The sequence below is a fragment of the Stegastes partitus genome, unplaced genomic scaffold (assembly GCF_000690725.1).
Source record: "Stegastes partitus isolate 25-593 unplaced genomic scaffold, Stegastes_partitus-1.0.2 Scaffold1160, whole genome shotgun sequence".
Lineage (NCBI taxonomy): Eukaryota > Metazoa > Chordata > Actinopteri > Pomacentridae > Stegastes > Stegastes partitus.
In genome coordinates, this window is record NW_007578891.1 from 173410 (window position 1) to 186850 (window position 13441).

The following is a 13441-nucleotide window of genomic DNA, read 5'->3' on the forward strand; positions in this document are numbered from 1 at the left end:
AAAGTTTACATATATGGCAATAACAAGATATTTTGTTTCTCATTCGTTGCTCTGTTTTTCCTTGTAAAGAACAAAAAAAAATGCAGCAGCAGAGAAGCAGTTACATTTGTGACTCATAGAATTGCTATTTATGTATATTTCATATTATAAATCACATGGTGGCATATCTTTGACATTCACCAGCTCTCACCAGGTTCATTTTTTCTTTTTCCGTCCATATTCACCTCGCTCAGTCCACGCCTGTCACAGCCAGAAGATTTATGACAACCAGCTTGGCAGTTATATGATTGAGGGTGTTGTGTTGTAACCCATCTCAATTTTGATGATGATGACAGTCCAGTACTTGGGCTAAAAAGTGTCAGAGAGAATCTGTAATATGCAACAAAGCATTTTCATTCAGCCATGGAGGAGCCTCGAATGAATGTGCTTGTTGTCAGATATTTTACAGACATTCGGTGTTTGGGATTTGGTTCAGTAATTCAAGCTTTGTATATTTTCTCTCTCTCCCTGCTATCCCCGCTCCCTCTCAGCCTGTCTTTTTCCTTACCTCCTATTCTGTTTCAAGGCTTCAGACAGCTTTAGTGTGAAGTTTGAACTTTGAAGCGATTTCTCCAGTGCCCACTGTTCAGCGCTTGACATTTTTGACATTGTTTCTAATCTTTATTCTGTTCCTGTTAGCAGCGACTTGGATGCAGTTGTTTACTATGACACTCACCCATCAGTCCTGACCTCATTCATCTCCATGTGTGTTCCCTCTCTCTGTCTCGCCTCTCGTACAGTGAAAGGTTCTTTGTCAGGCTGAATAAGAGCGGGTTGCCCAAGTCGCCAGAGAAGACAGAAAGACAATGCACGCTATTTGTGGTGAGTAGTGAACATGACTTTGTGTGTAAAAAAGACTGACTGGGAGCAATTTAAAGCTATGTAAAGTTGACTTAACTCATGTTCTATTATGCTGAATACTAAAAAGCTATGTCAGCCCTCTTCAGCTTGTTGACAATGACTGGCTCTGGTGTTTAAGTATGTTTTCCTGTGTTGTTTGTCAGGATTTGGGAAGCAGTGATCTACGAAAGGATGTCTACATCGTCGTGCACATCATAAGAATAGGTGGGAGTGATGTTGTTGCCTCTTTATTCTCCTGAGCTCTACGTGTTTTTTTTAAAAATCTCTTGGGCTTTCATGAGAGCATTGTTTCTTACTGTGGATGCGTCTTTGTGCGTCTGCAGGGAGGATGGGAGCAGGAGAGAAGAAGAACCTGTGTAGCGTTCAGTACCGGCGGCCGTTCGGTTGTGCTGTTGTCAGCATTGCTGATCTCCTCACTGCTGACTCCAAGGATGACCACTTGCTCAAGGTTTATGCGTAAGTCGCTGTGAAGAGCTGTAATTTCAATACAGAGTCATTTCATCGACATTGTACCAGGGTATACTTAAAGGATACTACAACCTCATGGAAAATTAGCTTCGTCACTCTCTTACCAAAACTATCTGCACCTCTAAAGCTCAAGACTGTGCATGAGGGTTTTTTATGCTAAGCTAAACCACTGGTAGTATTCTTTTAGTGGTCAGAGGTTGTTAAAATTAACTACAGGTTAATTTTTTCTATCAAGTGCCAACCTACAACCATTACATTTTTAAAAAAAGAGATCAGTCAATCGTCATAAACTCAAGGCTAGAATTCCCTTTTATGAAGCTACAAAGCAATTCAGCTCAGCTAAATAATGCATAAGTGTTAATGTGGACATTTCCAGCCAAAAAAATACACCTTTTCTGTCACACTTCAGAGGCTTTGTGGTTTATTCACTGCCAGGAGCAGGGAAAGTATACTGTGGTCCAACATAGTCCACATGATGCCCCCAGGGACAGGAAAGGCTACCGCTGACACAGTAGGTTTGACCTAAATTATAGCTAGAGCAGACTGACTGGCCGAATAAACTGAGCTCACAAGAAAATGCAGCCGCTTTCTTTACACCTGAAGCAAGCACCAAAGCGGTTTCAGAGGGATTAGCATTACAGTTCTGAGCTGAATGTTTTCAGAATTAGGTCCAGACAAGATGTGAGTGTAAATAAGGCTTAGTTTTTACCCGGCATGCCCTAGTTAGACTTTAAAATCAGACAATGAATAGTAAGTATTGTTTTTAGTCAGGGTCAGTGCAATAATCCCACATATTGTGTTTAGTACATACATTGCAAGAAACCAGCTGCAGTGCAATAGTGGGGTAATGACACATTAAAGGCAAATGTTACCTAAAATGTTGTGACTTTAAAGGACCAGTCTAGTAATTATGATGTGATCAACATGTGTTAAAAAACAACCAATAGAGGAAACTAAGTATGTTTCAGTAAGTACTGCGCTTGAGTACAATTTTGAGATACTTCTAGTTCACTTAAGTGTCTCCTCTTCTATATGCTTTCACTTCATTTCAAAGAAAAATATTATACTTCCCACACCACTACATTTATTTTTACAGCTGTGGTTACTTTTAAGGAGAAAAGTTTACCCAATGAATAATGTAACAGGTTTTTAAAATACAACACATTGTTAAAGATTAAACCAGAGGTTTCCAACCTTTTTGGCTTCTTCCAAAAAGCAGTGTGTAGTCAGCTCATATTTCAGATATCCATGAATTGTTAACAGCTCCACCAAATGCTGAAAACTTCTATTTCTCTAAACTTGACTTAAAAAGTCCAAAAACTCACAACAGATTTGCGTATCAGCACTTACTTTCCTTCTCATAAATTATGTGATGACCCTCAGATTTATCTGCTGACCTTGTATATAAAACTGTATATCAAGTAGTTCAGACCAGCTCCACCTGCAGCAGTTACATGCTGCTGACACACTGATGTTCCAGTATTTGCAATATAACGGTGTCATATATAATAATATATCAGTCAGAGGAGCCAAACCAGTAGTTCTATGGCATTACTTTAACTACATGTTGCTGCTATGTACTTTTTACTCAAGTAGGATTTTTTCAGTGCAGGGCTTTTACTTGTAATGGAGTATTTTAGCATTGCTGTATTAGTACTTATGTAAAGCATCTGAATTTATCTTTCACTACTAAAAACAATGAATTAAAAAAAGAAGAAAGTGTTACAGAATCAGGACATGGTGCTTCAAAGCAGTGGGCATTTGCCAGGCACAGAGGATCTAGTGCAGAAATGCTTTTTGCTGTGGGAAATGTAGGATTCAACGAATTTGATTCAAATATTTCAGCCTATGTTGGTTCAGTATTATCTAAGTTTTGACTAATTTGTCCTTGTGAGTCACCCTCTTTATCTATCTTTATGTAGAAATGAGTCAAGGGTTATTCTTTTTGGTTTTTCTGTCCCTCAGGTGTAACACTGAGAGTGAATGGTACCAAATCCATGAGAACATCATCAAAAAGGCCAATTCCAGATACAACTTGTCTGGATCCAACACTGGTAAGAACCACATCTGTTCCATTCATTTGACTTCCTCACATCTACACAACGAGTTTGAGACATGAGACAAGAAGAGGATTTAGTAACACATGTTGGCCTCCTGAGTCTTAAGCACATTCACAGATTTACTTTTTGTTGTGTTTCAAAGCTGCCAATTCAACAGTCTTTATAAACTCTGGTTCCTTTTCTTTCATAACACCTTTATTCTGCTCCGATGACAGCTCTTGCATCACTGGTGTCTTATCATGCGATAGTCACTTTCCGGTCAGTCTGAGTAGCGCTGGTGTGGGAGTGAAGTTCCTCTTTAGGGGAGCGGATCATTCTTCACATGCTTGTGTCTACAGGAAACCCGCCATTGCATATGCATTCAGATGGTTTGTATAAATAGCTGCATCCGCATCACACTGAACAACAGCATCAGCAGTTTCCCATAGCAACAGGTTGGTGGAGAGTCAGAACATTCAGTTCTTCAGACGTCAAAGAAGAACCATGTGACATATGAAAAGGTTTGTTATGCAATAAGATCTACATTTCTATGGAGTTTAGAATGATACAGATGCAGCTTTTGGATAAAGAAATGCATTTCAATAAGATGAGCGTCATTATTATAACTTTGCTGCAGATTGTGAAGCAGGAGCACATATTCCTAATTCAAACAGTGTTCGCCAGGATGCAGCTGTTTACATCAAGGGGCAAATGTGCAACCAACTGTAAGCAATCAGCAACAGTTCATCAGAAGTTTGTCTTAAAGCTCATTTACATAAATGTGTTTGTGAATGTGACTGCAAACTTGCTGCAGGCTGTTATTCTCCTAATGAAAATGTTCATTTTGTTGTGTGCTATCAAAGTGCACCGTCTACTTCCACTTGCCTATATGTTCTTGGAGAAACCGCAGAGAGTGCTCCACAGAAAAGGTTGATGATTGTTTGAGGACTATCGGCACGCCGCAAACCAGGGAAATGGGGAAAGGAGATTACAAGAATGTCAAGAATCTGCGAGACTGATCTGCTGAGTCAGCGCCTCTTTTCCCCCTGCCCTCGGAACGCCAATAATTACTTGAGGAGAAGTCACACGACTCCGGGATGTTAAATTATCGCGAATGATCTCGCACAAGCGTGAAGGGATGCAGTGATTAAACTGAACGACACAAAGCCATTTAACACAGCCGGCGTTATCTGAGCTGCGTCTTTTACACCACGTCGGTTTATAACAAAACTGCAGCATCCAGCTGAAATCTTAAATGTCGGCGTAACCATAGACTCGTGTAATGTAAAGCGCTTTTGCATTGCCAAATGATAAAAGTAAGAATTAATTTCTGATAAAGCAGAGGAATGGTGCTAAAACAGGAGCATAAAACAACCATTTACTTATTTTCTTAAAGTTATTACCTGCTGTTTTCTTATCTCATATTGGACTAAATCTTAATCAGGTTCGTCCTCTACGAGTCTATCAGCTTTATTTGCTGCTTATTCCTGCTGCCTGTCTATATTATCATAGACAGCACACAGCTATGCACATGTGATCAGATTCAATAAGAGATAATGCATACAGATGATGTTCTGTATTGTTGCTGCTCAGCCTCCACAACCTTTTTTCAGATGACACTGCAGATGCTGTATGTTCTTCTCGAGTTTAGGCAGCGCAGTGCTTGATGCCTGCTGCATAACAGTGACATTTTCGTCCTTAAGATTTTGTAATCAGAACCAATTATTCACACAAAACAACATGAAGAGGAGACGGCATGTTGCTTTAGTTCACAGTATTTTCTCAAAACGTATCCATCACGTAAGCGTTTCGATGCTTCAGGCCTTCGCTTTGACAGACACGCTCGGCTGGCGCAAACACACACATAATAAACACACGTAAGTGAATTATTCTAAAGAGTTTACTCCCGTCTTTGGCCGCAGTGTGCACTTCATCACAAACACTTGGATGTTAGCTATTGAGTAGCTGTCAGCTAAAGACATTGATCCAGCTGAACGCCTGATTTGCCTCAGCGCTTTCTCTTTTCAAAGTGCATTAGAGGAGAGCTGCGGGTCTTTTGTCATAGTATGCTCGCATGCATAATTCAAGTCAGTTTGTTCCAAAATCACATTTACACCACTTAACTAAATTTGACATTGATCTTATAAAATGAAAGAAAAAGAAAAAAAAAAAAAAGGCTTTAATCGCAAAGTAAAGGCAATAATTTTAATATTTAAGATAATGAGCTCTGGATATTAGCTTTCACTTATGAGTACAATTCACCTGCCTGGACCAAGTAAATTAATTATGGTTTTATTAGCTTTGACAGTTTTACTTGGCGTGCGTTGTGCTCTTTTTAAGTTCTATCTCTTTAATTACATGTCTCTCTCTCGCTCTCACATACACGTCTGCTCGAATGCTAATAGCTCTGCAAAGGCTGCAACAACCAGATATCATTTCCACATTTACTGTGCGAAGCAGTACACTCGCATGTGCAGCAACAAGTAAGAAGATAACCAAAATATTCCAGGAAGCAGTCCAAATCCCTACTGCCTCTAATTTCTTTTCCTTAATCTCCAAATCTTCTCTTGTTCCCTGCTCATTCCACGTTCAAAACACAAATACACAACATCACTTGCAGCCCCCCCGCTTTTTTTTCTTTTTTTTCTTTTACCTTCTTATTGGAAAAGTCAATTCCTCCCAAAAGGCAATTATTCTGCAGCAGAGCAACATTACAGAATAGATAACACTTGAGCTGCATGCCAAGCTGCGACAACAAATGTGAAAACTACAGAGAATATTTCATCTTTACCAAGCAGGTCAGTGTCTCCTTTCCAGTTTGTCCCTTTAAAACCGTTCATGCAGGAGTTATGGAACGCCATGCATAATTTAAGCACCGCAATTTATTACACTTAGTGTCAGGAGGGCAATTAAAACAGGTTTGAAGTGGCGTGAGATATCGGTATGTGTAAATGTGTTCATATACGTGCGCGCTATGCTATCTTTGCACGAGCTTGTGTGTGTCGCAAGTTGTCTCGCTGTGTGGTTCTCTTTTTTAAACAGACCTGGCAGTGCTCCAGAAGTCTCTTATTAGCAGCCAATTAGCAGGGGAGAGATGAATGCACTGCCCTTAAAACATACCCGGCTGCTTTTTTTTTTTTTTTGTAATGAAGAGGAAGGGAGACAGCCGATGTGGAGACGGTTATTTTGTTCTCATGTAGCCTAATGACTACCTTGTTTTCCCTTCACCCGCGTTTCATGGTCACAGGTTCTTTTTGGGTGATCGAAACTGAGAGACTGATGAGAAGATTTTGTTTACCTGCTCCCAGTAAATCCATAAAAGGGATTTCATAAGAATCTGGCTCTGTGTGTGAGTCAGGTCAGGTAGACAATTCAGCTCCCACCTCCACATGCAAGCGTAGGCAGCGACAGAAGAGGCTGCGACAACTCCACTGTTTTGTTTTTGAGTTTTTTGCTTTTTTTTTTTGTTTGTTTCTGAGTTTGTGAAGAGGCAGGCCGGGTGGGCTGAGTGCAGCAAAGGTTGAGGGTGTTGTTTTTTTTTTTTTGGTCGGCCTCGGCTGCATCTACTGGGCAGAATAGCAATGAAGCTGGTTTTGCCTAATTGTGGCCCTGCATCAGCTTTTAGAGCCTGTCTGTGTGTGTTCGTTTATGTGAGTGTATAAATAGCAAAGGCTGGATCTGCAGTAAGGGGCAAGGAGATTGAGCTTGAGTAGAAAAAAAGAAATCTGAACTTAATGGGACTCTCCTTTCAATTTCCACCAAGCCTTTGTGCTGCAATGAACACACTGTTTCTGTGCTATTTTGGAATTACTTAGACCAGAAGACCGATCTGAAGCATCTCATTCATCCCTCTCGCACTTTGTATGTGTGATGTGGTTGTTGTTGTTGTTCTTTTTTTTATTTTGAGATTGTGAAGAAATGTTATCCTGACATCGTAGAGGTACAGAGCTGTGCTGCTGGTGCCTTACAAAGCCCAAAATATGGCAAATTTGGTCAACAAGAGGTTAAGACTTACTTTATAACATCAGTTTTACCATATAACCTTACGTAATTCATATGTTATGCTATTAAAATTGACAAAAAAAAGCATGTTGTGTTTGTAGTAACTGCGCAAATGCAGCCAAAGTCTAACCACAGTTTCTACACTTGTGCAGTGCAGTTACTAGATTCTCACCGTGACTACTTTGGTTAAAATCTATAAATAATTCACCACCACACTTTCTAAATAGGTTAAACAAGAGCAGGTTACAGCTAGCTTGGTGAGAAACCCAAAGCTAAACATCTTGAGTTTGTCCGTAGCTGTTATCTGCAATAAACAATAGAATTCATGATGAAGTGGCATAACTAAACAAATAAATAAATACACGTGGAAAGAAAGCATTTAGCCTTTATATACTGTCCTCATGTACTCGCTGAAGAGTATCCAAAAGCCATCAAACCCACTTAAATGTTGACTCTGATTCCGGAGAAAGGTTTGCACGTTTACATATTATGAGCATGCATGTGCACAGAACAGATTGGAATAATCGATGCATGTATGGGCCCAAGCCACTTTGTTTTCCGTTCTAAGTCAGGGCTGTGTACAAACCATAGACTGTGTCTATGTAAGTCTTAGGTTTATTGAGCAGCGGTTTTGAAGCTCAGCGTGGTGGCTTCAGGTGTGGCCATTTTGGCAGCACCTGACTGCTGCTCTGTTCCGGCTCATCTGAGAAATGTACAAAGAGGTGAAGTGTAAGTGGAGCTAAGGTGAGCAATACAAACGTCTCTGGAACATGGACCATCCTCAGAGTGGACATTCCCTTAATTATGCAAAACTTTAAACCTTAATACAATTTGAAGTGGTGAGTTATATAAACAGTGACCCTCTGTACACTTGTCATGAATGGCAAAGTTAGCTATAGAGACCAAAGTGTTTGTTTGAACATGTTTGGTTCTGTTGTAAAGTTGGGCATTTTAACATGGCAGTCTATAGGGATGGACTCGCTTTTGGAGCTGGCCTCAAGTGGCCATTTAAGGAACTGCAGTTTTTAAAACTGGCTTCACTTTTCCACCTTGGAAGTTGCTGCTTTGTGCAAACCGTGACGACATTGCATTTGATTAGAATTGCTGATTTTACCTTTAAAGTGAGCTTTATATAAGCATGGCAACGACTTGTTTGTGTAACAGTATCACAAGCACAGGCACGACGTGAAGGCATTACAAGCAACTATCTGATATGCGATTTACTGGCCAACTTGAAAACTTTAATCTGCTTTTTTTCTAAACTACTCTTTTACCGCTCTGTGCCTTTGTGCAGCGGTGTAGTCTCGCATATCACAACCAGGTTTGCAAACAAGTCACGTCTCTTTGTTGACTCTCATTGACTGAAACGTCTCACAGCTAATGAACCATTTCACCGCTGCCTCCCGACTTTCCCGAAAAAACAACCACCAAAATACTAATTATCATCATCATCTTGTCTCCTGCACATTCCCTTGCTGTTTTAGCTGTTTATGTATCTGCCTCTGCTCACCGCGAACACGGACAGGCGCACGCATACACACAGACACATCAAGGAGAGGCATTTTAAACTCTAAATACAAGTCGGTGCTTTAATTTAGCTCCGCTGACATTTGGAGTTATTGCGTAAGGATATTGATTTGAGACGACGGCCTTCATGTAGGATTTCCTCTTAATAAAAATGAACTGGAGATGACTCACAGGCTGCTTGCATTTTTTTTTTTGTTTATATATATATGTGTGGGTTTCTGGTTGCTTTCCATACACATAAGTGTTGCTGTTGGCAAGTGTAACTGTCTGGTTTGCAAGTCCATACGGCGGTAATAAAACTTGAGATGTGCCCTTGTGAATACTTTTTTCTTAGCTCACCAATACAAGATTGTTTATAGTGTTGGGAAAAGGCTTGTGATATATTTTGAGTTTTTTTATTGAGTGGCTTTGGTAAAGGATTAAAGAGTAAAAATCAAGGCTGTGCTTTGGCTGTGTACGGGAATATGATATTTAAGAGTTTTTTTTAATGTACTCATTATCTCATTTTTAGGCCTCGCAGTGGCTCTCCAGCTCCTCCACGGAGACATCGAGCAGCTCAGACGGGAATACATGGTCCTCTTCACCCGTGGCGTGTCCATCACCAGGAAACTGGGCTTCTCCGATGTCATCATGCCAGGTAGGACGACACACACCATCACTTTGGTCCAGTGTTCCCAACTACTTGACTTTCATTTCTGGATGTTACTGTCATTATTTCTACACACCGATCTTCCTGAGGGGTAGTTTAGGAAATTTACTTCTACAAGACTTCATTTATTTATCTGGATGTTATGAATACACAATCAAACAAATAATACGACTTATAAAGCAACTTTGATCAGCCCTAGTTTCACAAAATGACTACAAGGCTCTGGTGTTTTAGCAAAAATCTTAAATGATAACTGCTTTTTTTTTGTCCATTTAAAGACCTCATATGGTGAAAATCCCTTTACATTGTGTTTCATGTGTTTTAAAGACTTGGATGGATAAAATACTATATTTTAATACACCCAAATTTCCAACAAAGTCGTTCTGATTTACATATTTTTTCTGTTTCTGTTGTCAGACAACGGAACGAGTATGAACTAGTGACTAAAATACAGCTCATTAAGACTCCATATTAACAATCAGTCACTTTGTAGCCATTTCCTAACTGTACCAAAATGCAGATTTTATGTTTATGATGTTGTCTAATAAAATCACCATGCACATGAATTGTTTGATTTGGCTGCATTTCCATGTGAAATGATCATTAAGAGACAAAGCGAAAAGCGACAGGATGTTCAACTGTGCTGCTCAGTCCTTCACCGAACAGGACAGAAGCAGAGAGAGTCTTCTTCCTGAAGGGGGCGTAGACAGCAGCTGCTCAAGTCCATTTGAAGCTACAGACAGTGAAAGAGCCTGTTTAGAGTTTTGCTAGAATGATCAGTCTTTGTGATATTTTGAGTGGAAAACTAAAGAAACATGTGAGACATTCAGTATTTTGCTGAAATGAGGAACAGCTTGAGATCGTCAAGATGGGTCGTTAACTGTATGTACTGTCCTAAGATTCTGGTTCAGCAGTAGCAGCAGTATACATTAAGAAACATATCATTACATTTCACAAAGTCATGTCATCATTTAATCATTTTACGACTATTATGAGCCATTCTCAGACAAATGACATGTAACATTGCTGGCCTCATCAATCCATCCATCCATCCATTATCTATACACCGCTTAATCCTCACTTGGGTCGTGGGGGGCTGGAGTCTATCCCAGTTGACTCAGGGTGAAGGCAGGGGACACCCTGGACAGGTCACCAGTCTATCACAGGACTACACTTAGAGACAGACAACCAAGCACACTCACATTCACACCTACGGACAATTTAGAATCACCAATTAACCTCAACATATTTTTGGACTTTTGGGAGGAAGCCAGAGAACCCACGCTGCACAGGGAGAACATGCAAACTCCACACAGAAAGATCCTGGTGCCTCCACCGGGACGCGATCCGCCAACCTTCTTGCTGCGAGGCAACAGTGCCAGCCTCATCAATCCTCATCATCCTCATCAATAACGGCCTTTTGTCATTAATACCCATGACAGAGATTAAGATTATCTGTCAGATGCAGAGATCAACCTGCGAACCAATAACTAATACCTGTGGCTATCTTGGAATTAATATTGGCAAACAAGTTTACTACTCGATAACCCATTACGTTTAATTCGAATGGCCGCAATAACGCTACTATAAACACTGTAGGACTCTGGATGGCAGTGAATCTACCTAAATAGCCATTATTATTATTATTATTATTATTATTATTATGAGGCATGTTGAGAGTGATGCGTAAATGTTATGGTGTTCGAGCTGGTAAGATTGACAACTTTTACGGAAACAGGACCAGAGTGCTCATTTTAGTGATGAAACCAACCTGTTCAGATTAAAGGAACAGAATGCGTGTCTGAAACAGGAATTAGTCATCCTTGCAGTGGTATTTTTGCATTGTTCATCCCACTCAACTATCAGCTGAAGTGTCGTCACATTAACTGATGTTTTACTTTACTATGTTTTCTATACCTGCCTAAGTACTCATTTATCCCTCAATCCATCCATTCATCTATTCATATATTTCTAAACTACTTATCTTGAGTGTTACGGAGATAATGCTAAGAGATGGATAACGACAAAAACATGCATCCAATTTATGACTTCTTTATCTGTGAGAGGAAACAAGATCATGCACAGAGGCTGCAGCTGGCTGACTCAAATGGACCCAGTTATTGTCAAGCAAACCTTCCCTTGTTTATTCCCCATAAAATGCTGCGACAACTGGAGAAAACACACCAGTTTTTATGTGTCCGATAAGGTTTCTGGAGAGGGATGGGCCAGGCAGCAGGTGTGAGAAGGCGATCATAAAATGGGCATTGATGTCTGTGTTTATTAGATAATATTTAAGCTGACACCTTTTGAGGCTGTAAACTTGAAAGAAAAAACATCTTCCGCTCTATTTCGTATTGCGTATGTTGACCTCCTTAAAATATCTACTGTAGTTGTCTTGGCAACACCTGACATCCCCACCTATCGCACGCGTTGAGTGATATTTGAATTCCACCTTAGGGTGCTCTCAGATAGATGAAATATTCAAGTTGTTTCAGGTAGATAGGCATCACTTAGATAGCTACTTCTCTAAATGACACAAGCCCCTGCAGAGACCCTCAGGCTGAGCTGGATGGGGTCTTGTTGCCTTGGTAACAAATGCACAACCATTTGAATGTAAGATGAAACAAGAGACACCAAAAGTGCATGTTTATATTTACATATGCAGGAGGAGGAAAGCAGCGAAGGAGAGTAGCGTCGGAATTAGCTTTCTGACTTTTTCATTTTTGAGAGCTCGGCATCAGGGGACTTTTTTTTTTTTCTTCTTCTTTTACTCCAGACGAGCACATCTCTTAAATAAGTGAGGTGTGTTGTCTGGTCACACAGATAAAGAGGAACCGCAGACTCTGGGCCCCTCAGCGCCTCACTAACACAGATTTATGTTCACCGTCTTTTTCTTTGTCTTTGTCTGGCTACAAACCCTTAACGCTGAGTGCTCTCACCCTCTCTGCTTGTGTAAGTCTGCCCTTGGGCAAAGGAAAACGTCTCTCCTTTCTCGCTCCCCTTTACTCCTATTCTGGATTTGTATCTGACTATGTCTCTCCTCCTCATTTTCTTTTCTTTTCTCCGTCCAGCTGCTCTGCCCCCACCCACTCCACTTCCCCTTTTCCCATTGTACATTTAAAAACAGCCCCTGTGTGTCTCAACCCTCCTGTGCTCTTTGTGTGTGTGTGTGTGTGTGTGTGTGTGTGTGCGCAAAAAAGCAAGTGTACAGTATGGGTGGATATAGAATGCCTCACGTTGCCATGGTTACTGTCGTTAAGAGCAGAAAATCAATTTTGACCCTAGTGATAGAGATATGATGAGCACACGTGTGCTCACACTTACTGCGGCTGTGTTTTGTGCCAGACCACAGCCTGGCTGCAGGAGGAACAAGCCTTTCCTCTTTCCTACCCAGCATCCTTTGCACCATTTTTTTACTTCCCCTGCAGAAGGAAATAAACGCACGCCTGGCTCAGTCATTGCACATTCAGCTGCGATTTTAACAAGAAGCCATAGAATATTGCTTCCTGGGATTATTTTCCCCCGAATGTTTTTGCAGATTGTAGCACAAGACCAAAGGAAAGCTGGAGTTACAGGAGTTTTTATTTTTTTATTTTTTAGGTTCCTGGACAATGAGCTCAGTTTTAACATGCAGGAAATTAGCCTTCAGCCATCAGGCTGAGTGCATTTTTAAGGGAAATTTATTTATTGACGTTTAGGATACATGATGTTTACAGTTATTTGTAAATTCTTAGTTTAAATTTTGAAAGTCAAACTTTAAAATCGGCTGTGTCCAGGGTAAACTCTTGCATCTTTTACACCTTGTAGCACATGCATTGATCGACTGATTGAGATATTTATTTCGAATATGTAATGA

General features: G+C 40.4%; 1 protein-coding gene across 2 annotated transcripts in view; it reads left to right on the forward strand.

Moving 5' to 3' along the window:
- Nucleotides 1–13441, forward strand: part of dock4b (dedicator of cytokinesis 4b) — a 132418-nt gene that overhangs the window by 55870 nt on the left and 63107 nt on the right. For both annotated transcript variants that reach the window (XM_008296880.1, XM_008296881.1), the window contains exons 9-13: nt 780–861; nt 1044–1104; nt 1224–1356; nt 3334–3422; nt 9448–9573. In XM_008296880.1, coding sequence (XP_008295102.1) covers nt 780–861; nt 1044–1104; nt 1224–1356; nt 3334–3422; nt 9448–9573 — 491 coding nt within the window. The remainder of the gene's footprint in view (nt 1–779; nt 862–1043; nt 1105–1223; nt 1357–3333; nt 3423–9447; nt 9574–13441) is intronic.